Source organism: Eurytemora carolleeae, unplaced genomic scaffold, assembly GCF_000591075.1.
Source record: "Eurytemora carolleeae unplaced genomic scaffold, Eaff_2.0 scaffold371, whole genome shotgun sequence".
Classification (NCBI taxonomy): domain Eukaryota; kingdom Metazoa; phylum Arthropoda; class Copepoda; order Calanoida; family Temoridae; genus Eurytemora; species Eurytemora carolleeae.
Window position 1 is genome coordinate 246,109 of NW_019396355.1, and position 25,979 is coordinate 272,087.

At 31.7% G+C, this 25,979-nt stretch overlaps 2 protein-coding genes across 2 annotated transcripts; one reads left to right on the plus strand and one right to left on the minus strand.

Moving 5' to 3' along the window:
• Nucleotides 1-1,528: 1,528 nt before the first annotated feature.
• On the plus strand, nt 1,529-15,365 carry LOC111701601 (solute carrier family 41 member 1). The gene is made up of 8 exons (XM_023472951.1): nt 1,529-1,586; nt 2,280-2,425; nt 5,539-5,650; nt 6,707-6,812; nt 11,860-12,144; nt 12,432-12,527; nt 14,079-14,173; nt 14,521-15,365. Exons 1-8 carry the CDS (start codon nt 1,561-1,563, stop codon nt 14,597-14,599), a joined length of 945 nt encoding a protein of 314 aa, XP_023328719.1. The 5' UTR covers nt 1,529-1,560; the 3' UTR covers nt 14,600-15,365.
• A 5,881-nt stretch (nt 15,366-21,246) lies between these two features.
• LOC111701609 (uncharacterized) lies at nt 21,247-24,820 on the minus strand. The gene is made up of 7 exons (XM_023472972.1): nt 24,766-24,820; nt 24,631-24,674; nt 24,354-24,446; nt 24,022-24,144; nt 23,714-23,764; nt 22,566-22,632; nt 21,247-21,724 (listed from the first exon to the last, which is right to left on the minus strand). Exons 1-7 carry the CDS (start codon nt 24,814-24,816, stop codon nt 21,533-21,535), a joined length of 621 nt encoding a protein of 206 aa, XP_023328740.1. The 5' UTR covers nt 24,817-24,820; the 3' UTR covers nt 21,247-21,532.
• Between the last annotated feature and the right edge of the window lie 1,159 nt (nt 24,821-25,979).

Consider the following 25,979-nt stretch of genomic DNA (forward strand, 5'->3'; position numbering starts at 1 on the left):
GGAAGGTTTATCAGTTTTTTTTTGTAAAATTTTGAAAATGCGTTAAAAAATATTTTGAAATCCGCAATTTTTTTTGTTTTTGTTTAATACTGTACAAAGAGAAGATGCTCACAGATAAAGCCACAGTTAAAAGTTGAAGTAGAAGCCTTAAAAGCCTAGTAATATATACTTTGCTTGGGTGTCGGGTGTTTGTTCGTTTGTTTGTATCCAGTAAACGTCAAAACGGCTGAACCGATCGGGCCCAATTTTTTTGTGGGACCTCATGTGATCACAGGGAAGGCTTATGGATGATTGAATTTTTAAAAATTTCTTCTAACAAAATTCGATCTTTGAAAATTTTGAAAATCCACGAAATTTTTTTTTGCTATAAAATTCGCGAAATTATTTGTTTGTTGTTATTTTACAATGTGTACAAAGAGAAAATGTTCACAATATGTAATTAGCTAAAGTCCCCGGAGTTGCCAGGGGAATTTTTTAGTTAAAAGAAAAAATATTTTTTTTTATCCCAGGATACCCATGAGTTCCCTCAAATATGTTCGGTCAATTTGGTTCAGTCGTTTGGCCGGCTATAGCTGACATATGAATATATATATATATATGAGTGAAGAGCGAATAGGATTATATGTTCCCATAATTTGAAGGTCTTGTAGCATGCCCAATTGTAACTTCAAACTATTTCATTTCTTTCTAAACTTATTCTTCTTAACAGAGATATGATTTCAATTAATAAAAAATGTGAATATATATGTGTATCCTACTAAACATGAACACTTAAACACGACAAAGCATAATATTGAAAATGCATTCAAAATAACAGAAACAATAATTTTTGCATCAACCACTAAGCAAGAAGACCTTTTTTTCCAACATTTTTTCCACCTGACAAACGTCATTCACAGAATGCTAATCGACATTTTATTTTTACGTCATTTAAGTGTCATATTTTATGAGACACTCTGTAGCCGTATTACATAGTAAGATTATTATTATAATTATTTTAACTTTATCATATTTTATGAGACACTCTGTAGCCGTATTACATAGTATGATTATTATTATAATTATTTTAACTTTANTATCATCCTAGCCAGGTAAATAGTTGGACTTATCATGGTTATTGTTATCATCCTAGCCAGGTAAATAGTTGGACTTATCATGGTTATTGTTATCATCCTAGCCAGGTAAATAGTTGGACTTATCATGGTTATTGTTATCATCCTAGCCAGGTAAATAGTTGGACTTATCATGGTTATTGTTATCATCCTAGCCAGGTAAATAGTTGGACTTATCATGGTTATTGTTATCATCCTAGCCAGGTAAATAGTTGGACTTATCATGGTTATTGTTATCATCCTAGCCAGGTAAATAGTTGGACTTATCATGGTCATTTTTATCATCCTAGCCAGGTAAATATTTGGACTTATCACGGTTATTTTTATCATCCTAGCCAGGTAAATAGTTGGACTTATCATGGTTATTGTTATCATCCTAGCCAGGTAAATAGTTGGACTTATCGTGGTTATTGTTATCATCCTAGCCAGGTAACTAGTTGGACTTATCATGGTCATTGTTATCATCCTAGCCAGGTAAATAGTTGGACTTATCGTGGTTATTGTTATCATCCTAGCCAGGTAACTTGTTACACTCTTTATAGAAACATGACAAATATGACAAATTTGAAATGTTATAATAATAACTTAAAAATCCTTTATTTCTATTACTTCCATTCACCAACTTATTTGTTAATTTCTTACTCAGTGGCTCACTTTAACTCATTTTCTAACCTATCCTATATAATCCTATAAAATCCTATCAACCTCCTTAACTATTGACTCGTCCATAAAGTGACCTACACTATCCATTGACTGATTAATTATTGACGCACTAACTTTGTTTCAACTGACTTACAGGTGGACTCATCCATAAGTTACTTACTACTTTATCAACTGACTCACTTACTAAACTATCAACTCATCCACTTATTAAATCATTAATTAATTCAGTTACTACTTTTCAACTCACTCACTTATTGACACATACATAAATTCATTAGTACCAAGTCAACTCACTCACTTATGGACTTATTCATAGACTCACTAAATAACCTATCTACTTTATCACTTATTGAATCATTAATTAACTCACTTCCTTAACTCACTTTTTAAACTTACTCACTTTTAGAATCTTCCCTTAACTCACTTACTTCTTTTCAACTAACTCAAATATGGACTCATCCATAGGTTACTTACTTCCCTATAAACTAACACACTTATCTCTAGAGCCTTGAAGGTGAACCCTGACAACGTGGCGACCCCTATCGCCGCCTCCCTTGGTGATGTAACCACGTTATCCCTACTGGCCTGGATTGCAGATATTCTATTCAGACATCTAGAACTTAAGATGTTCACGGCGCAAATCATTATAGGTAATGCTAAGTACATCTAGGGATGGATCGTTTCCACTTTGTTGAAAAACGATCGTTTTGTTTTGAAAACGTCGAAGAAAAAACGAAAAACGAAACGATAATTTTATAAAGACGGTCGTTTTTAAAAGCTAACGTCTTTAAAAAACGATAGTTTTTCGTTTCTTGAAAAATACTATCCTATAAGAAAAACTATCGTTTTTCGTTTTTTGAAAGTTCAAACCGAAAGGTTCGTTTTCAAAAACGATCGTTGTTTTCCATAAACGAAAAGATAATTTAAAAAAAACGATAAACAACCCAAAGTACATCTCTATATAGTTCAACATAGTTAAGTTTAGTACAGATTAACTCAATACAGCTGAATAAAGCTCAATATCATACACCATAATTGGGTTCAATTAGAGCCACAATTAACCCAATTTTTGGCTAAACATAGCTCAATATAGATCTATATGCAGCTCTATCTATAAAAATCTCAGTTTTGGCAATTTTCTTTCAAAATATGGTTTACCTCAGCTTGGTTAAATAAAACTCATTATATTCCTAGAACGTATATTGTGAACTAGCTGAAGATAACCACGTTATCCCTACTGGCCTGGATTGCAGATATTCTATTCAGACATCTAGAACTTAAGATGTTCACGGCGCAAATCATTATAGGTAATGCTAAGTACATCTAGGGATGGATCGTTTCCACTTTGTTGAAAAACGATCGTTTTGTTTTGAAAACGTCGAAGAAAAAACGAAAAACGAAACGATAATTTTATAAAGACGGTCGTTTTTAAAAGCTAACGTCTTTAAAAAACGATAGTTTTTCGTTTCTTGAAAAATACTATCCTATAAGAAAAACTATCGTTTTTCGTTTTTTGAAAGTTCAAACCGAAAGGTTCGTTTTCAAAAACGATCGTTGTTTTCCATAAACGAAAAGATAATTTAAAAAAAACGATAAACAACCCAAAGTACATCTCTATATAGTTCAACATAGTTAAGTTTAGTACAGATTAACTCAATACAGCTGAATAAAGCTCAATATCATACACCATAATTGGGTTCAATTAGAGCCACAATTAACCCAATTTTTGGCTAAACATAGCTCAATATAGATCTATATGCAGCTCTATCTATAAAAATCTCAGTTTTGGCAATTTTCTTTCAAAATATGGTTTACCTCAGCTTGGTTAAATAAAATTCATTATATTCCTAGAACGTATATTGTGAACTAGCTGAAGAGCCCGGCGTTGCCCGTGAAAAAAAAAATTGGGGGAATTTTTTTAACCTTTATCAACCCCAGGCCACCCATTCGGTCCAGCCGTTCGGAAGACCAAAGAGAACATTTATTCGATTGTCTTGTTTTGTCAGATAAATGATACCCTGCATGGGATTCTATCCCGTATATATCATATATTAAATTTATATATATATCTATAGTTATCTCTGTTTGTTTGTTTGAATGTCCGACCATATTACTCCCGAACCCCTGGACCGATTTGCCTCAAAGTTTAAATTAGGAACTCGGTAGAACCACTGGAATGTGCTTAGCTTGGTTTAAAAATTCTACGTTGAGTTGACTATTTTTGTGCAAAGATGTTTACCTGGAATCTATAAATGTCAACTCACGCAACGTAGAATTTTTAAGCCAAGCTAAAAACATTTTCGTACATCTTCTGTGTTTCCTAATTCAAAATTTGAGGCAAATCGGTCCGGGGGTTCATGAGTTATGCTCGGACGTCCAAACAAACAAAAAGAAAACCAGAAAGTACTACTTTATCTGAAATTTAAAACACAAATTAGTTTTCCATTTTATTGCTGAGCAATATTTTTTGTGTTGCAATGCTCTGGTCAACCTAAAATTTTTACAAACTGTTCATATTGGGCCACATCACCCACAAACAAATTTGGTTTTAACCCCCTTCGTGTGTCAATTTAATATACAGTGTTTTCGCTGCATTACTAGCTGTACAATTGTACGTACATTGTCTACAACGTCTACTGAGTTTAGAATCTTTCTTACATATTGTCAAAAATTTCTTCCATCAATTTGCACTGTTTGTCTTTACTTGTCATCCTGTTTAGCGTTAAAACCTCGACGTGTTTGTCTAAAAAGAGAAAATTATCACGAAGTTGTTTTGTTTTGGATTTCTTGATGGAAGGGTTTAAAGAAATACAGATTTTTAATTAAAATTTCATTTAACAGATCAAAATAAACAAAATAAAAACGATTCTACAAGTAAAATCAAGTGAAGCTTTTTTGATAAATGATTATAATTCCTGATACTGCCTTTTATATCCACAACACAACCCCCAGTGTACAATTCAATGTACAGTGTACAATGTAAGGTACACAGTTTATATTTTTAGGATGTTATTTCTTGATACTCTCTGTATTTCGGTACAGTGTACAATGTACAATTGTACAGTGTACATGTTTATGATGCTATTTCTTGATACTCTTTGTATTTCTGTACAGTGTACAATGTACATTGTACAGTGTACATGTTTATGATGCTATTTCTTGATACTCTCTGTATTTCGGTACAGTGTACAATGTACATTGTACAGTGTATATGTTTAAGATGCTATTTCTTGATACTCCTTGTATTTCTGTACAGTGTACAATGTACATTGTACAGTGTACATCAACGAGGTTATAGTATAGTGTACATGTTTATTATGCAATTTCTTGATACTCCCTGAGCCTGAAACTTAGGACAGAGTATCGTAGTGAAACCCAGTTTCGGAAACTCGATTTCATGAATGGCTTCAGACAGTTTTGTAGATACCAATACCATNGTGTACAGTGTACTGTGTACAGTGTACTGTGTACAGTGTACTGTTTACAGTGTACTGTGTACAGTGTACTGTGTACAGTGTTCAGTGTACAGTGTAGTGTTCAGTGTTCAGTGTACAGTGTAGTGTACAATGTAAAGTTTACAGTGTACAGTGTACAGTGTACAGTGTACAGTAAAGTGTACATTGTACAATGAAGTGTTCAGTGTACAATTTAGTGTACAGTGTACAATGTAGTTTGCAGTGTAAAATGTAGTGTACAGTGTAAAATGCAGTGTAGAGTGTATGTACAATGTAGTGTACAGCGTACAATATAGTTACATGTTTAGGATGTTATTTTCTGATACTTCCCGTATTCTTGTACATGGCCTGGAGTAACCCCCACACTGTAGAAGTACTGCAAACAGGATGGACACCTGTACTTATGGCTATGCTAATAAGGTTAGTAATGGCCTCTCGAAAATAATGAAATGTTATGAAAATGTTTATTTGTTGTTAGTTTTAATTCCTTAAAAATGTTTTAATCATTTCCAAACGCTTGTTAAAGATTCTTGATTTTTTGTTGTTGAAAATCTTGAAAGTTTAATATATATCTTTTTAAATTTGTATTTTTTAAACTGTTTATTGGAGGCTTTACATATTTTTTGAACTGTTTACTGGAGGATTTACATATTTTTTAAACTGTGTATTGGAGACTTCACATATTTTTGGCTGTAAACCATATTGAACAAATACAAATATGCAATTCATTGTATTTTTAATCTATTCTCTATTCTTGTTATTCTTTTTCAGAGCCTAGTGAACATTTCTTTAAAGTAAAATCTTATATTGATGTTTTGCGCTGCAAAAACTGCTCTTTACTATTTCTCGCTCTGGAGGAGGTTTTATCCTAACTAATTCTAGTTCTGGGGGAGATTTAATCCTAACTATTTCTAGCTCTGGAGAAGGTTTAATCCTAACTATTTCTAGCTCTGGAGGAGATTTAATCCTAAATATTTCTAGTTCTAAAGGAGGTTTAATCCTAACTATTTCTAGTTCTGGAGAAGATTTAATCCTAACTATTTCTAGTTCTGGAGGAGGTATAATCCTAACTATTTCTAGCTCTGGAGGAGGTTTAATCCTAACTATTTCTAGTTCTGGGGGAGGTTTAATCCTAACTATTTCTAGTTCTGAAGGAGGTTTAATCCTAACTATTTCTATCTCTGGAGGAGGTTTAATCCTAACCATTTCTAGCTCTGGAGGAGGTTTAATCCTAACTATTTCTAGTTCTGGAGAATGTTTAATCCTAACTATTTCTAGCTCTGGAGGAGGTTTAATCCTAACTATTTCTAGTTCTGGAGGAGGTTTAATCTTAACTATTTCCAGTTCTGGAGGAGGTTTAATCTGAACTGTTTCTAGTTCAGGAGGAGGTTTAATCTTAACTATTTCTAGTTCTGGAGGAGGTTTAATCCTAACTATTTCTAGCTCTGGAGGAGGTTTAATCCTAACTATTTCTAGTTCTGGAGGAGGTTTAATCCTGGACCACGCTGTGGAGATGTTCAAGGGAATAACAGTGTTTGCTCCAGTTATGAATGGAGCTGGAGGAAATCTTGTTGCTATACAGGTAGATTAGCTTTCCCTCCCTAGTATACAGGTAGATTATCTTTCCCTCCATTGTATACAGGTAGATTATCTTTCCCTCTATTGTAAACAGGTAGATTATCTTTCCCTCCCTCGTATACAGGTAGATTATTTTTCCCTTCATTGTAAACAGGTATATTATCTTTCCCTCCCTCGTATACAGATAGATTAGCTTTCCCTTCCTCGTATACAGATAGATTAACTTTCCCTCCCCCTTATACAGGCATGATTAGGTTTCCCTCCATCGTATACAGGTAGATTATCTTTCCCTCCCTCGTATACAGGTAGATTAGCAATCCCTCCCTCGTATACAAGTAGATTATTTTTCCCTCCCTCTTATACAGGTAGATTAGCTTTCCCTCCCTCGTATACAGGTAGATTAGCTTTCACTCCCTCGTATACAGACAGATTATCTTTCACTCCCTCGTATACAGGTAGATTATCCTTCCCTCCCTCTTATACAGATCCATTATCCTTCCCTCCCTCTTATACTGATACATTATCCTTCCCTCCCTCTTATACAGGTAGATTAGCCTTCCCTTCCTCTTATACAAATACATTATCCTTCCCTCCCTCTTATACAGGCATGATTAGCTTTCCCTCCCTCTTATACAAGTAGATTATCCTTCCCTCCCTCTTATACAGGTAGATTATCCTTCCCTCCCTCTTATACAGGCATGATTAGCTTTCCCTCTCTCATATACAATCGTAGCAATAATGCTTTTTAAAGATTTTAGAAAATTAATTTTTTTGCACCCATTCTACTTTTTCCGTCTTTTACATCTGAATGGTTAAATATATTAAAGGAACATGTAAACCTTCTTTCCAGTGACTCCCCGTTAAAGAAGTTGCAACTACATGTCAAGGTTCAATCTTATAAAGTGTCCAGAGTTGGGAACTTTTGAATGGTGGATATCGGGATGAAGGCTTGATCCACTCTTTTTCTTAATCTCGATATTAAATAATGCTTGTTCTCCTTTTTGTTATTAATCTCCAGATTAATTAACCGATCGGGATTAGGGATATTCCATTCTATAGTTTTCAGCTCAGGTCTTTCAATTTCCTTCTTTGTTTATGCTGCACAAGCCACAACCAAAAAAGTTTCAATGTTCAGATAGAAAAAGAAAGATTTCTGTATCATTTTTGCCTAGAAAAGGGGCTAAAGGCCACCATTATGATTCAGGTATGCAGGGTCACTTAAAATTACGTGTACACAGTCCCTTTCAGGATAAATGCTGGCTTAGAGACCAGATCTTTCATGAATATACAAAATAGAGTTGGCCCCCTCTGAGGGCAGAAATAAATGAGTTGCCATATATATCTTGAGAAGATAAAATCTACTATTGTTAAAACTGGTTTCAGATTGTACTTTATACACTCATGTTTCGATATTTATACTCATTATGTAATCTTATCGCTGATCAGGACATTGTTCATTTATTTTCAATGAAATAATTTTATTATTTTTGTGAACACCCACGCTAATTTTTTAAATATTAATGAGGTTTGGTGGGATGGCGCTCATAAAACTGTAGAGGAAACAGACGACTATTATAATCATGTTACTTGATACACAGCAATTGTGCAGTTACAAAGACCTATTTTCATCTAATTTTCTTGTGAAACTATCATAGCTTATAAAAACTTGCAATAAACATAAGATTGCGCAAATGCCCCCACACTCTGTATAGTTTGAATTTGTAGGAAAAGATAATATTTTCAAATAAGAATTTATTGTGTGGTTACTTACGTTCTAGACTTGATGTACGGAAAGCTTAATATTAAATGGATTCAACGATAAACAACTATAAACTGAGAATTTGTATCTACATGAATCTTGATTTTAACCAAGGAAAGTTAATTGCAGTTGCGTGTACTCTGCGTACATATTGAAACCAGTTCTCTCTGGGCGGAATTTGTAAACAAGAATATAGATATATCAGTGTTCGTTTAGCATCTGTGGAGGATAAAAGCATTTAATTTTGACGATTTTGATAATTCACAATTAACATTATAGTTTCCTTAGACCAGAATATTTCATTGATTTTTTATGTGAAAGATGGATTACATGTCAGGGTTCGACATCCATCTTTTGTTTACATTACCGCCCAGAGACAGTACACTGCAGTACAAAAGATGCAATCACCTCTGAAATAACTTTCTTCCTTTCATTATAACCTTGATTCCAACTATCAATTCAGATATGGTCTGGTTTTAAGGATTTTTAATGTCCCTCATAGCTTCCACGTTATTTATCAGATAAAGGTTTCTAGTGTATCGCTGTGAATCCGGCTTTGCCATCTTTGTATGGATGTACACTTGAAATTACGCTTACAGTCCCTTTAAAGGATCTAAACTGTTTTGAACTCAAATGTGTTCACGTTGTATACGCATGCTCATAGCTGCAACTTGGATTTATTATTTAACGTATATAGGGATCGGGTAAGGAAGAAACTTCAAGAAACGACATTCCTTTGGTTACTGAACTGTACTGTACTGTACTAAACTGTACTGCACTTTCTGTCAGGAATGTAAACAAAGTCTTTGCGTCTGATTTATGCATACATTTCCTCCAGAAATTGAAATACACTAGATTTCACAGGGGACCCTGACGCTAATTTCTCGGGGTTTAGAATGGAGTTTTTCACCCGGCCTCGCACTATCATTAGTATTTGTGCTGTGATACCCATAAAAATGTGGAATATGAAGAGACTGTAAAGGACTATAAGCGTAATTATAAGTGACCCTATGCATGCAAAGATGACAATAAACGGTAAACTTAAAAGCTTTTAAACCTTGGGGAAAAACAATATCTTTCCCATTATTTATCAGATAAGGGGTTCAAAGGTACCGTTGTGAACTGGGCAGTGCCTTTTTTTAATAGACGGTCACTTGAAATTACGCTTACACTCTCTTTAAATTAATTTTGATAAAGAAACATATACATTGTTGTGCAGCGTTTACAGACCCATTTATAACTTGATTTTCACTCTAATGGTAAAACTATTTGATAGCAACATTATGAACAAAAACCCTAACTCTTGAAAAAAATAATTACATATAGTGTTCTATCTGTGTTGTTTTGTGCAGCGTTTACAGACCCATTTATAACTTTTCACTCTAAGGGTAAAACTATTTGATAGCAACATTGAATGCTCCCCATCATTTCACAGTTTTATGGGATTCACTGTATAAAAAGAATATCCAAGTTGCAATCCTCTGATAGTGTATCTGTCAAGACATTGTGTTGAATTAATAAATAAGAAAGGCTTACATCTTTTTCACTTCGCTAAGCGCCATATACTGTTACACTATTTTTGACCAGGCAATAAAACAATAGTCTTAATGAATGAAATATATTTAACTTTTTATATTATTGAAATATATTAATTGTCAATTTTTCTAATAAAAATATGACCACTTTATTTACCACAAAAGTTTAAAACTTTTACAATAAAAGCTTATTAAAATCGAAAATCTAATGCTAAAAGAAAAGAAAGAAAGAACGTTGAATATAAAAAATAAACCAATTTTTTAAATGATTTTACATATAACAAATATTAAGATGTTTTGATATAGGTCTTACTAACAGTAACAGTCCCATTTCAAATATCACTAATGTACTGATTTTTTTAAATTTTGGACGAAAAAAAACTTCATGAGAACATATGTTTTTTTTCAGCGTAATCAAAAGTAACCCTATGAATTAATTAAGCAAAATTTAGTCTTAGAAAAATTAGATTTGAAATTTTACACAAAGAAAAGCGGCGGGAAGCCCTATGATTTTCCTTTTGATTTTACCAATGTTAATGGGGATATTATAGGGGGAAAGGGAAAGGGTCATAGATTAAAATTTTTCATAGAATTAAGTTTTTAGTCTTTATAATTTATCTTGCTTTAAAATGTCAAAACATGCAGTGGGGTAAGGGGGGTGAGGTTGCAATTTTCAATGTATTTTATTTCCTTCAAAAGTAATAAACAAAATATTTAATTAGATCTTCACACATATCGGTTTTATTTAACATACTTTGAAAATTTAAAGGGAGTGACCGGCAGTGTTTATAGTTTATTTGATAATGTTGTATTGTGGAGTATGTTTTAGAAATCTTTTGAGGCCTATAAGACGTTTTTCCGGTGCATATTTGTTCAGCAAGAGCGCAAATTCAATCTTTAAAATCCTCATAGATTGTTCATTTTTAAGTGATGATTTCGAGAATCTTTTTTTTAATTATACAAGAACGACGACTAAAAATGAAGTAAAAATTCTACAGTAAACTAATTAGTTGTTTAGGAACAGGTTGAGCAATTATAAAAAATAACTATTATCTTCGAAAATAAGTAATCTTATTCAGTAAGATTTGATTTGACATTTGAAGAATTTTAAGAAATCTGCGAACAAATTCATAAAGAATAAGAAATTCAATATAATAATGAAAAAGAAATAATTGATTCTAACGTTCATTTCTTGAGAAAATGGGAAATTGTGAAATATGTTCATGAAGATGTAATCAATTTACTGTAGAATATTTTTTACATTTTTTGACGTCTTTATTTAATAATTCTCAAAACGTACATTTTACCTTTAATGACATTTCTGTTGTCATATTTTAATCTTAAAATCCGTCGAAATATGCGTAAAAAAGACTTTATCTACTTAAATATTGAGAATATTCCGTTTAGCAAACAAGCATTAAAGAAGCAAATCAAAGAAAAACTTTTTAAGGGTCAAAAACAGGGACCAAATTACCCTGAATGGTACGGTCAGTTTTTAAACAGAAAAATCACAATAAAAAGTTATAGAGTTTATTTAGAAAAATAAGATTATTTCATTCATCCTTGATCAAACACAGGTGTAAAGAGTACTGCTGTGAATAGAAAATGGCACTCCTTTTTAAATTGCGGGCCACTTTGAGAAGATATCTTTAACATGCCCTTTACAGTTTAAGAAGATCAATTTAGTAAGACATGTATTCATTATTGTATAAATTCATAAAATTAGTCTAACTAAAATTAAAATGCTAATTGTTTAGGCCTCTCGGATGACGACATATCTTCATGCTGCAACCAACTCCCTCCAAGGCACCTTCCCGCCAGATGACGACCGCGTGTGCGTGCTGCCCTGCTCGGCGCTGTGTGGTGGATTCAGCTGCTGCGGTTCAAACCAGGCGGCCCCGCACGCCGGTACAGCCCGGCTACTCCTGTGTATACTTGTGCCGGGGCAGCTGGTGTTTGTGTACTCTATTTGTGTACTAGAAGCTGGTGTACTTCCAACTCCTTTGTTCTTACTGGGATACATCATTGCATCCGTTGCACAGGTACTGTAATGTTAGGTAGACATGGTTCCTAACCTTACATAACCAGTTTTTTTTACCTGTCATGCATCAGGTCAAATCCCAGAACCTTATATGTTTAGGATCAATGACGGATTATATGTTTCACCCTAAACTAAGCTTTTGGTGTGTACTGAAGTGATTTGCAGTACTCAGGCCAAAGGAAAACGTAGTTTGATGAAGAGTGGCCTAACACAACAGCTTGCGCTCACCCCATTCCTCGCTGATAATTGATTGATTGATCGATGTTTAAAAAATCTGTTTAACCTCAGGTTGTTCTTCTGTTGTATCTGTGCCAGCTGTTGGTCTACTGGATGTGGAGTAGAGGGGCGGATCCAGATAATGCTGCTATTCCATATCTGACAGCGGTAATCATGCATGCATTCATTTTTATCCTTCTGTTTTCTTATTCATCATTCATTCATCCTTTCCTTTTTATCCTTTAATTCTCTTATTCATCATTCATTCTTTCATTTATCATTAATGGATGTGGAGTGCAGGGTTAATTACTGATAACTCTGCTATTCCATATCTGACGGTGGTTATCATTCATTCATTTATTTTTATCCTACTGTTTATCCTTTTTTTCCCTTATTCATTAATCATTCCTTCAATAGATTAATAACAATACAGATAGAACAGTGTAACAGAACAGTTTTTTTGTTCACAATAAACCTGAGGCAGAAGCCCAAAGGATTTACGCGCATGCCGCGTTGAATTACAAGACAGAGAGAGAGCTTGTTCCACGTGATATGCTTGTAACTCCTTTGGGCGTCAGCCTCAGGGTTATTATGAACAAAAACCCTAACTCTTGAAAAAAATAATTACATCTAGTGTTCTATCTGTGTTGTTATACATCTATAATTCTTTGATTTATCATTCAGGAAAAAGTTGGGATTTAAAAAGATATGATTCACATACTATTCATGCTTTATAATATACAAAAGGGTGATTGGACCAAAATCCCTTGGCCATAGTTGGAGTCCAAAATAAAATAAAAACAAGAAAGCTGCTATAAAGAGTCCCAAACCTCTCGGTTATAGTTGGACTTGAGTTTAAAATAAAAAAACGAGAAAGCTGCTATAAAGAGTCCCAAACAACTTGGCTATAGTTGGACTTGAGTCCAAAATAAAAAAAAAACGAGAAAACTGCAATAAAGAGTCCCAAACCTCTCGGCTATAGTTGGACTTGAGTCCAAAATAAGAAAAAACGAGAAAGCATAAAGAGTCCCAAACCCCAATGCTATATTTGGACTGGAGTCCAAAATAAAAAAAAACGAAAAAGCTGCTATAAAGAGTCCCAAACCTCTCGGCTATAGTTGGACTTGAGTCCAAAATATAAAAACGAGAAAGCTGCTATATAGAGTCGATCCCAAACCCCTCGGCTATAGTTGGACTTGAGTCCAAAATAAGAAAAATCGAAAAAGCTGCTATAAGGAGTCCCAAACCCAAATGCTTTATTTGGACTGGAGTCCAAAATAAAAAAAAAAAACGAAAAAGCTGCTATAGTTGGACTTGTGTAAAAAAAAAAAAAAAAACCGAGTAAGCTGCTATGAAGAGCTCCAAACCCCACAGCTGTAGTTGGAATTGAGTCCAAAAAAAAACAAAACAAGAAAGCTGCTATTAAGAGTCCCAAACCTTTCGGCTATAGTTGGACTTGAGTCCAAAATAAAACGAAAACGAAAAAGCTGCTATAAAGAGTCCCAAACCACAATTAAAACATCCTTTGCTTTTCTCCTTTCTTCTGTATTAACAATTCTTATCGACCTTGATTCCTCGTTTACTAGCTTCATGCTGTATGCAACAACAACTTTTATAATTACATTTTTTAACCATTTTTTATTTTAAATTATTCAACATTGCGCATTCATAAATGTTTTAATTTTTTACATATTTTACGAGAAATTTTTTTTCTTCTAGATCGGGGATTTGTTGGGAACTGGTTTCCTAACTATTGCATTTCTTCTACTTCACTTTGGAGGAGACCCAACTATTCAAAATCTAGATGTTCATAGGTTAACTAATTTTTATAAAAAAGTTATCACAATCTATTATATTTGCATTTCTGAAAAATATTATTGCGTTTTTCTAATGATAGAATTTATCAAAAAGTTCTATTGGTCCATTTTGTGTTAGAATCTCGTGTTCAAATCTACTCTTGATGCATCTAAAAAGAATGTCAAATTCAAAGGTCAAATTAATGTTTGGGTTTTGACAAATAGCTTACTATTAGTTTTAAATCCGAGATTTTGTTTATGAAAAACGGACGTAATTTCATAACAAACTTATTTTGTTTTTCGATTTTCATTTAAAAAAATAGAATTCATAATTTTAAGTTTTTTATATTTTCAATTATTTTTAGGATAATGAATGAAACAGTCGTGGAATTTCTCAACCATACTTCCTTCAGTGTCAATTTAGTGGCTACACTAGACACATAAACACTATTAGACAGTAGATACATAGATATTTGACACATATATAGTAGACACCTAAACACTAGACACATAAACACTATTAGACAGTAAATACATAGACATTAGACACATATATAATAGATACATAAACAATAGACACATAAACACTATTAGACAGTAGATACATAGACTTTAGACACATAAAAACTATTAGACAGTAGATACATAGACATTAGACACATTGACAGTAGACATATAAACACAAGACACAAACAATAGACACCTAAACACTTGACACATAAATTAAAGCAATGTGCTCGTAAGATTAAAACCTTTTATGTTTTCATACTTAACTCCTCTTATTAAAAGAGAATTTTTAAACTTCTGCATAAATCAAAATAGTGGAGCTACGAGGTCACAAGGTCGTACCAGTAATGTCACATGAAGGAATTGAGACTTTGCTACAAACTAAAATTTTTCTACATCTATAAATCCTTTCAACCTGAATGTTTAAACCTTTTATATTTTAAACTTAGATTATTCTATCTAGCAGAATTCAAAGATTAAAATATCGGAGGTCTGCAACATTGGGTTGAACAGATAAAGGGTTTAGAAAATCAGAGTTTGTGGCAAAAACTCAATTCTTTTGGGCTTCTCCTATACTGTCATTATTTTAACGTGTCAATATACATATCACAGTTATAATTTTAAAAAGTGGCAATTATACTAGAAGCATATACAGTATACACATGGACACTTATAGACACATAGAAAGTTCATCATTTAATTTAGTAGGAACACTAGACACATAGAAACCATTTATTCAATTTTTAGTGCAGTGTGTCCCACGAAACATGACAGTAGCAAGACGAATTGAACGGTGTCTTTAAATTTTGATATATTTTGCTGCATTTAAATGTCACTTTAATTTTAGAAGTAAAATTCTTGGCATTTCCAAAATGTGGTCTACCTTTTTTGTTCTTTCAGCATTGACCGAGATATGAAGAATTTCGTTTAGATTTCGACGATTTTGATTTTATCTTAGGAAAAAGAGAATTTTGTGGTTATTGTCTCAAGAATCAAGAATCATGCTAAAATAGGTTGACGACAGAATGTCACAAATACTTTCAAAGATTAAAGACGACTTTCAAGTCGTTTTTACTATACTGTCATGTTTCGTGGGACACCCTGTAACTAAATTAAGTTATAAACTTATATTTTCTAAAGTCAAACACGTTGACAAAAAATAAAAAAACAATTTTTTTTAACTCTTTTAAAATTATGAAACGCTTAGTAAAAGTTATTGCCCGGTGAAATTTTAGCAGAACAGGATTAGATTTAAACGTTTTTCACTTAAAATCACACAAAATTATTGCATTAAATGAATTAGTTTTTCTTTTTAGTAACCGTTATTAGGAAATAACTGTACTTTATTTAATAAAGAAACCAATGTTTCATTAAATCAGACGCTATCAAACCTTGTAAAATTATTCTACCTTTAAACCCTAGATACATTAGAATAGATTGCTTATGCAGATCGACTGAGGCCGAAATTTAAAAGAGTATCGTTGAACGAAACTTCCAAGTTTCATTTTTGGGGGCTTAACATTTTGTAGATTTTGATTTAAAATATTCAACAAAAATGTATAATATGAAGAAACTGGATAAAATAATATTTCATAACAAAATTATTGATTTCTACAAAACTGCCTAACCCCATTCGTGAAACCCGTGATTCAAAACTGATTTTCATACCCTGTCTTAAGTTTTGGGCTCTGTAAAGCTGAACATTGTATACAACCCCTTGTACATCATGAACTCGTCATTAAAAAAGGTTAATGAATACGTTTTACTTCTCGGGGTCAGTCTGTTGAGAACATTTTTTAACTGACCAGTCTTGTCATTCTGAATTGTGTGAATTACTGGTCCTCTCTACATGCAAAACACCCCATACATTTGTACAGAGTTTTAACAATACTTGCCTCTACTCATTTTATTTAATGTACATACGGTGTGAATGAAGACGATATGAGCTATATCAAGGTACTAATGCAAGGTAAGTTATTTCAGAGGTGCACGCATCAATTTTCACAAAAATAATCTACGAAATATTCTGGTCATAGGAAACTATAATTGTGTGAATTTTCAAAATTATCAAAATTAAATGCTTTTATCCTCCTCGGATTCTAGACGAATACTGATCCATCTATTCTTGTTTGCAAATTCCGCCCAGAGAGAACTGGTTTCAATATGTACGCAGAGTATACGCGACCGCAATTAACTTCCCTTGCATTAGTACCTTGAGCTATCTAGTCTAATTTATCTAGGCTTTAAACTCATCAAGAGGTTGTGCAAAACATATTTCCTGTATTCCGGATTTAAAACTTTCAAATCCTTATAAATGAAGGCATACAAGTTTGCCAATGCCGACACAAAATACGCTAAAACAAGAATATTAAGAATAAAAAAGCATTAAATAAGTAAGTAGTAATCATTGTATGGTGATTGAGGATGTTTTAACTGTCATAGAAGAAGCGGTTACAAACAAATGTATATTTTGTTTACTTTTCTGATAAGTTATAAATACTTTCTAATAGATTTAGAATAGAAAATTAGGAATATTAATGGAATATTAAAAACTCTGAGCTGAAAACTTAAGAATGAATATCCTTAATCACGATCGCTTAATCTGATTATCCAATGTACGCACTTTTTGATTTTCTTCTCTTTAGATATTTCTACTGTATAAAAGTTACGCTTGATAACAATTACAGATACAATGCTATATCGATTGGACTAATATCCGATTGAATTAAAGTCAGCTGTTCACTAGCCGGCTTTTAAAGAATTTAAACATGTATTAATTTAATCATGTTAATATGAAAATATCAAAAAACATTTTTAAAGACTATTTTCATTTTGATCTTTAGTCTTAATAAACATTAATGCAAAACTTACGTTCGTTCAATCGATGTTTAGTTCAATTGATATGACACCATTAAGAACAGAAATCAAAACCGGTTTTTCAAAAGTGAAAGAGTACATCTTAACATGACACGCCGGTTGGTTAAATTTTAACTTATTTCTTGGATATCGAATGCGTTTTAAAACGATCATGAGTTTAGTAAAACCAGGAGTTTAAGCATAAAATCTTGATATCCATGTTTTCAGCTCGAATCTGATGTGTTAATAACGATCTTAAACCACACTTTGCAAAATCAAACTTAAAACACTCAAGATAATATCGGAAACGAACAAACAAAATTATAATTTATAAAATTGGAATTTTTTATTTCAGCAGTAAGGAATACTGTGTCTTTGTTTTAATGAAAGGAATTGACAGATTTAAACAAGAAAACCAGAGAATTATATTTTTGAATAAAACTTTTTTGTATTAATTTGTTATTTGCATGCCATATGCATGGTGTTAAGTCCAATGCACTGTTTATTGCTTTAAAGCCAACAATTTTGAAATATGAATAATCATTTAAATTGATTTAACACATATTGGAAATTAAGAACGTAGACTAGTAGTAGTTAATGCTAAAAATCGTCCTGAGCAAAGTTCTTGTAATTAGTAAAAATTGTGTACAATTTGTTAATTAGAAATATTAAATAGACATATTGTATATTGTTGTCCGATTAAAAACTTACTTATTAGCGTATAGAATAGTTTCATATTTGTAGAAAGATATTTACGCATAAAGCAAAATAAAATCAACATGAAACTGTTGATATTTGGTCGTTAACCAGCAAAAATATAGTAGATTATGTGTTAATATATAAATATAAAAAAGGTAACAAAATAAAATATTGACTAATCAATGTAACTGTAAGCTTTTCTCTGTAACAATTTGTAAAGGAATAGCGATGTGATAAATTATCTGTGAAAAATAAAAGAAAAAAATAAAGTAATAATTTCCAAGGAATTATCAATTTGAGAGATACGATGAAACCACTTTAAACTAGCCGTGATATGGTTGATAAAGGTAAATCCCAAACTATAAGATAAAAATGGGGTCGAAATTAAAGACATGTTGATTATTAAGATTTTTACCTTAATTGTACACATCTGTGCCAAATTAGACTTTTTCCAGGTGGATGATCGTTCTTATTGTTATTTAAGTTTCAAGACGACATCAAGATTTAAGAGATAATTTGAGAGATTTAGAGATTATAAGAGATTTAAGAGATTATCTGAGAGATTTAAGAGATAATTTGAGAGATTTAGAGATTTAAAAGATTATCTGAGAGATTTAAGACATTGTTTATGAGATTTAAGAGATTATTTATGAGATTTAAGAGATTATTTATGAGATTTAAGAGATTATCTAAGAGATTTAAGAAATTATCTAAGAGATTAAAAAAATTATTTGAGAAATTTGAGAGATTATCTAAGAAATTTAAGAGATTATTTAAGAGATTTGAGAAATTATTTGATAATTTTAAGAGATTATCTAAGAGATTTAAGAGATTAACTGAGAGATTTAGGAGATTATCTAAGAGATTTAAGACATTATTTAAGAGATTATCTAAGTGATTTAAAAGATCATTTAAGAGATTTAAGAGATTATCTAAGAGATTATTTAAGAGATTTGTAAGAATTTAAGAGACTGTTTAAGAGATTTAAAAGATTATCTAAGAGATTATTTAAGAGATTTACGAGATAATTTAAGAGATTCTCCAAAAATTGGCATGATCTTTTTCTAAAAATGTTGCTTCCTAAACTGAAGTTTAATTTTCTATGAAAAAGAATTTTGGGAATAGTTGGGGAAGAATTTTAAGTTTACTTCAAGTTTTAAGATTAAATTAAAATCAGTTCTATATTCATCTTGTAAAATACACTAATTAAAGGGGTTATCGTTGTAATTTCGTGTAACCGGTCTTTTTAAACGGGGCATTTCCAATTTCAATATATTACCCGGAAAACTTATTCTAGTTATCAATATTCAAAAGTGGTGAATTATGACACTTTCCTCCATTTTGTTGCTCAAGCAGAAACGTGCGAGTCACTTTACCGAGAAACAGCAATTGAAAATATTCAAATTTCAAGTAGAATATGATTGATATATCATTAATTTTTGATTAGACAAGGCTTTTATGGGAAAACATTGTAAATCGGACACGCCTAATTGTATCTAAAGAGTCACATAAAAATACGTACTATTGAAAATACGTACTATTGAAAATACGTACTATTGAAAATTTGAACTTTAAAGAATTTGCACTATAAAGAAAACACGACTAAAGAGAAACACATCAAGAACGCAGGAATCGGGGACCCATTTTATAAATTGCACTTTTGGCACACATAATGAGTCGACGAACAAAGGTTTGACATAAATACATAAGTACATAAATAAGTACATACATAAGTAGATAAGAACATAAGAACATAAGTACAAAAGTACATAAGTAGATAAGTACATAAGTACATAAGTACATAAGTACATAAGTACAAAATTACATAAGAACATAAGTACAAAAGTACACCTTTATATGATAACTAGCTAAAGTGCCTGGTGTGGCCCGTGAAATGAAAAAAATTGGAATTTCGAAAAAAAAAATTTTTTTATAAAATGTATATTTAAACTGAAATTGATAATATAAATATATAAAGGGATTTATTTGTCAAATATCAAAATATATTTGAATAATTATTTAAACATTTCAATGAATTCCGTAGCTGCAACATAAAGGGCTTTTTTCATTCGATCAAAAATTATAAAAATTTTATAAACCGATAAAATACTTATTTTATGTCCGTCTCTTAAATAAATGATTTCAAGACATCTGCGTAAATTTGCAATATTTTGTTTTCAAAATAAAATTGAGCAATTCGGAAGGAAAAAATGCGGGAAAAAGGTGGGAATATATATTTTTCACAAAAATATTCTGTGAGATATTCAGTTGATATATTCCCATAACGGTAAAAAATGCATTCACCCTTGAAAACCAAAAAAGAGTATTTTTTCAAAGATAACATTAAAAAATAGCAAATATATAGAAAAAGATAATCCACCGAGCACCTCAAATTGGGTTTCCACAAAAAGAATAATGTAAGCAAGCAAATTATATGTTTATAAACCATGTAAAGGAACTGGTATATATATATATATATATACAAATATAAGGAACTGGTTACTCATCACAAACTCAATTTTTTCAATCTCTAAATCTTTGCAAACTACTGTCGTACAATCGTTTTATATATATATCAATACAATAAGGTTGATTTTTTATTTTTATTTTTATTTCTACCAATCTTTCAAACAGCAGATACACCCAAGCATGTAAAAAAATAGAAGCAGCCAATTAACAGCCTCTCTTTGTTTACTTGTAAAATGTCTGTTGATGATTTTTGATAAAACTGCGTCTTCATTCCATTGATACAATTGTCAACAACTGTATATCTTGACAAACTACTGTCGTAGACCTTTCATTTATCTAACAATGAATTTTGCCAGTTCAAACCGCCAAAGTTTAAAACAACACAAATGTACACCATCTAGTTGCAAAGATATAAGGATTAGAAAATCTTATTTGTGGCATGCGATCAGTTTCTTTTCAATATAATTTAAAGATCTAAGTTTACAAATTTATATCTTTTTGTATTAATAAAGAATACTTAAAGTTTTGTTTCAAATAAAAAGTTAGTTAATGCATGATAATAAAAAAATTCACAGGTTTCAACATAGATAGATAACAACACAGATAGAACACTAGATGTCGTCTTTTCAAAATTTAGTGTTTTTCGTTCAAAAAAGCCATAAGGAGTCACGTGCATGCTGCGTTGAATTACAAGAAAGAGAGAGAGCATGCGCGTAACCCCTTTGGGCCTCTGCCTCACGGTTAATGTGAACGAAAACCCCTTTAATCTTAAAATGACGACATTTGTTATTGAGTTGTTACTAATCTATGGGTTTCAAATTCAAAATAAAATATTTTCTTTCTTCATCATCTTCTTCTTCTAACTATTTTTTCCCTCTTCCCTCTCTCCTGCTCAACCCTCTCTAGCTCCGCCCTCTCCGCCCTTTCATTGCTATAGTTCTCCGCCCCTTGAGCTGCTACACTGCCTGCCCGGTGTACCAGGGCAGCTAAACCAAGGCTCAAGCTTGCAGGAACCAGGTCAAGTAAACAACAAAGGGCCTAGACAAATTAAATATTTGAAATAATTGAACAGAATGAAATGACGAGGATTCAAGGACGTTTTTATTTGTTCTACAGTCGTCGTCTTATAAAGAGCTACAATGAAGACGACTTTCTATTAGAAGAAAATGACGAGGATTCAAGGACGTTTTGTTCTACAGTCGTCGTCTAATAAAGAGCTACAATGAAGACGACTTTCTATTTCTATTTTTGATTTCTACCAGCATTGGATATACAATACACATAAACAGGGAAACAAAGAGAAGCTGCCAATTAACAGCTTTTCTTTGTTTCCTAATAAACTTGTAATTTGAAAAAATCTTGTTAGAAATAAAAACTTTAATAGAAAAGTCGTCTTCATTCTATTGATAAAAACGTTGGTTATCGGGAAAATATGCATATAAAATTATCAAAATGCATTGGAAATCTACGAAAATTGTTAATTATGTTAAATTCAAACACTTTTTCGACAGTAAACACTGTTTATTGAATAGAACTATGTTTCGACACTGAACACCCAATTTTTTTTAGTTTTAACACGAGCAGATTTCGACTCTGAACACAAACTATTTTAACACGAGCAGATTTCGACTCTGAACACAAACTATTTTAACACGAGCAGATTTCGACACTGAACACAAAATATTTTAAGTTTTAACACGAGCAGATTTCGACACTGAACACAAAATATTTCAACACGAGCAGATTTTGACAGTGAACACAAAATATTTCAAGCTTTATCACGAGAAAAAATAACATTAAAACCTTTAAAATTCAGTGATGGTGATGGACCAAACCTCTGTAGAGTAAAAAAGTAGATGTTAGTTCCACATTTTTTTACCTGAAGGAGAAGGAAAGGTAAAGAACAGAAGTATTCATAAACAGATTTTCTTCCAACTAGGCTTCGACTGAAAAAAAGAAAGATTTTTGAAAAAATTTAAATTTTTTAGAATTAAAGGGACTGTTCTGTGGGACTGTAGGTGTTATGTCAAGTGAAAAATGGCAATGTTCGATCCACAACGGAACCCTCTGTCTGATCAAGTATGAATTAGATATGTTTATAATCTTGAAAACTGATTATTTTCAAACGCGGTTTCTCCACAAAAGTGATTTGCACATTTTCTAATTAGGAAAATTTTTAAAAAATGATCAGGATTCAACACTTTTAAACCTAGAAAAACGACAATATCTTCCACATAATTGATCAGATAAAATTTCAACTTTCAAGGGTATTGTCAATTGGGCATATAATCTGTTAATGAAGGGTCACTTGAAAATACGCGTAATGCCCCTTTAAAGACTGAAAATGATAAGATTTACTCATTTAAAGTACAGAACCGATATTTTAGCAACTATTTAATGATGTACAGTACATATACATAATATACAAGGCAAAATACGACGGTACACCAAATTAATCCTTCCCTTTATGTGATGAGGACGCACAAATTAATCCTTCCCTGTATGTAATGAGGACGCACAAATTAGTACTTGCATTCTTAATACATTGCAGTCGTGTCATACATCAAATTAAAGGTTATTTTCGAGCACTTTTCTTCAACATTTTGAAAAGAAAAGACCCAGCTGTAAAGCTGTAAAGCTGTAAAGCTGTAAAGCTGTAAAGCTGTAAAGCTGTAAAGCTGTAAAGCTGTAAAGCTGTAAAGCTGTAAAGCTGTAAAGCTGTAAAGCTGTAAAGCTGTAAAGCTGTAAAGCTGTAAAGCTGTAAAGCTGTAAAGCTGTAAAGCTGTAAAGCTGTAAAGCTGTAAAGCTGTAAAGCTGTAAAGCTGTAAAGCTGTAAAGCTGTAAAGCTGTAAAGCTGTAAAGCTGTAAAGCTGTAAAGCTGTAAAGCTGTAAAGCTGTAAAGCTGTAAAGCTGTAAAGCTGTAAAGCTGTAAAGCTGTAAAGCTGTAAAGCTGTAAAGCTGTAAAGCTGTAAAGCTGTAAAGCTGTAAAGCTGTAAAGCTGTAAAGCTGTAAAGCTGTAAAGCATACCTAATTGATATAAAAGCTGAAAATCCAGGCGCACCTTCTACTTCTGCTAATCTGAAATTTAAAAAATCAATTAGAAATAAAAAATGACAAATTATTCATCATCTTGGAAAATAAAAGTTGCAACTCAACTTCTGCGATTTTTCAATGTTTTAGTCAAAAATGGGGTTTAATTAAAATTATTTTTAATTTAAGTATTTTAATTTAAAATATGACGAAGTTTCATTTTTTTTCTTTTTTAAAAGAAAACTTTGACCTCAAAAAAAAGGTAAGAAAAAGATCTTCTAAAGGGGATGTTCTGAATAACAAACCTGGTCTCTAGTTCCTGAATCCTTGACTCCTGTTCTAAAAGGTGCTCCTGCATACTCCTTAATCTCAACTCCTTCCGCAGGAGTAAACGTTCAAGGAGCAATCTTTCTAACCCTTTTCCATCGCTGAAAAATAAATAAATAAAAAATGGTTTTAAATTTTGAGTCATGAAACTCCTTGAAATAACAGATTTACGTGATTATATTTAAATTTTGTATTTATGAATATTAGTCAATTCAATAAAAAAAAATCAATTTGGCGGACCTTTATCAATTCATGGATTCATCTTTCGCGCCAAAATTTGAATGTCGTCTTCCTTTAGGGCAAAGTTTACCTGAATTCCTCCTCCTGCCTGAGCTTATGTGGAGCAATTGGACTTGAATCATATGGTATACTTAAACTCTCTTCCATCAAGATTAAACTTCGCCTGAACACATTTCTGTTATGTTAAAATGATAAACAATGCTTTCGTCGAAACTTTATTGGCAATCGATTTTCATTGTAATTACAACCAAGAAAATAAAGTGGAACAAATGTTTCTTATCCTTGTTGAAGATCCTGTTTTTGTGAATTGTTAAATTGGATTAGCACATTTTTGTTTTTATTTATACCTGTGTTGTGACTTTTGTAGTTCAATGTCGTCTTCATCACAGATCTTAAATTCAGCAGTTTTATTATCATTATTTATCATTGTTATTATTATCATTATTATTATTATTATTATTATTATTATTATTACTATTAACCTGGTCAAGTGTGCTTGTTTTGAATTCTGCTGAGAAGTCAAAAACTGCCATTTGTCTGAAAGTAGGAACTATTAAAAATAAAAGCATTAGATTCATTTTTACAATATAAGGTGCATACAATTCTTATTGTTATTGTTAAAAAGATGTTTTTATATTTTTAAAGAATTATAGAAATAATCACCACCTTATTCTATTAAGTGCTGTTTTATTATTTTTTATTATTATTATTAAATTTAGACTTATTTTGTTTTATATAGATTTGTGGTTGATCCTTTTAATCAAAATCCACTTATGTATTTAGAGGAGATTAAATTTAATAGATTGATTTGGGGATTATCTTTTAATAAATTATAAAATCATAATTGATAGTTTTATTGATTTCATTATTATTTTATCCCCCACGGTTGGTTTTTTCGTTGAACAGGAGATTAAACGATAAATTACTACTTAACCGGGAGTTTTCATGAGGATAATTAAATTGAGGGGAAAACCACATAGCCTTGGGCCTCCTCGACTACGTGGTTTTCCCCTCAATTTAATTATCCTCCCTTAATCTCCCGGTTAAGTAGTAATTAATAGTTAATATGATAACCAATTTTTGATAAATATGATAAATTTTTAAATTTCAAAGATTTATAACCAGTGGTCTTTTAAACAGACTTTTCAAATAAAGTTTTGATTTTTAACAATTGATTTTTTTAAACATCAAGTTTACTGCAGTAAACAAAGAGAAGCTGTTAATTGTTAGCTTTTCTTCGTTTCCATATTTATATGTTATTTATATTTAAAAGTAGAAACCAAAATTGAAAAAATCGTCTTCATTGTCTTGATATATTCGACGACAACTGTAGTTTAGAACTTAAAACATTTTTTACGCCTGGTATATTATTAATTTCATATTGGATTTCGAAGCTTTGATGTAATAAACTCTGAATGTTATGTTTATATGTTGCTTGAGTTTTACTGCTTTATAAACATTGCAGTAAACAATTTGAAATTCAATGCAGCATTCGCAAAGCCATTGGAAGCTATAATTTTATAAACTTAATACTTACCTTTCATGAAAGTAAATATTTTTAAAGTTTTATTTTTATCAAAAAATCAAAAAAACACTTTTTTTGTCAAGTGGATCCTTAGAATTGGGAATAAGAAGACGACATTTAATCAATCGTGTGAACTTCATCTATGTATATAATTTACTTATATGTTTGTCT

Bases quoted from the DNA above. Each gene is read 5' to 3' on its own strand.
- LOC111701601 (XM_023472951.1), top strand. From the start codon at position 1,561: ATGGTCATTGTTATCATCCTAGCCAG. The intron at 2,426-5,538 runs GTAATGCTAAGT...TTACATGTTTAG, and splicing joins CACGGCGCAAATCATTATAG to GATGTTATTTTCTGATACTT. The intron at 14,174-14,520 runs GTTAACTAATTT...AATTATTTTTAG, and splicing joins CAAAATCTAGATGTTCATAG to GATAATGAATGAAACAGTCG.
- LOC111701609 (XM_023472972.1), bottom strand. From the start codon at position 24,816: ATGGCAGTTTTTGACTTCTCAGCAGAATTCAAAACAAGCACACTTGAC. The intron at 22,633-23,713 runs GTATGCTTTACA...TCTTTTTTTCAG, and splicing joins TCAGCTTTTATATCAATTAG to TCGAAGCCTAGTTGGAAGAA. The intron at 21,725-22,565 runs GTAAAAAAATGT...TAATTTGTCTAG, and splicing joins TACCTTTCCTTCTCCTTCAG to GCCCTTTGTTGTTTACTTGA.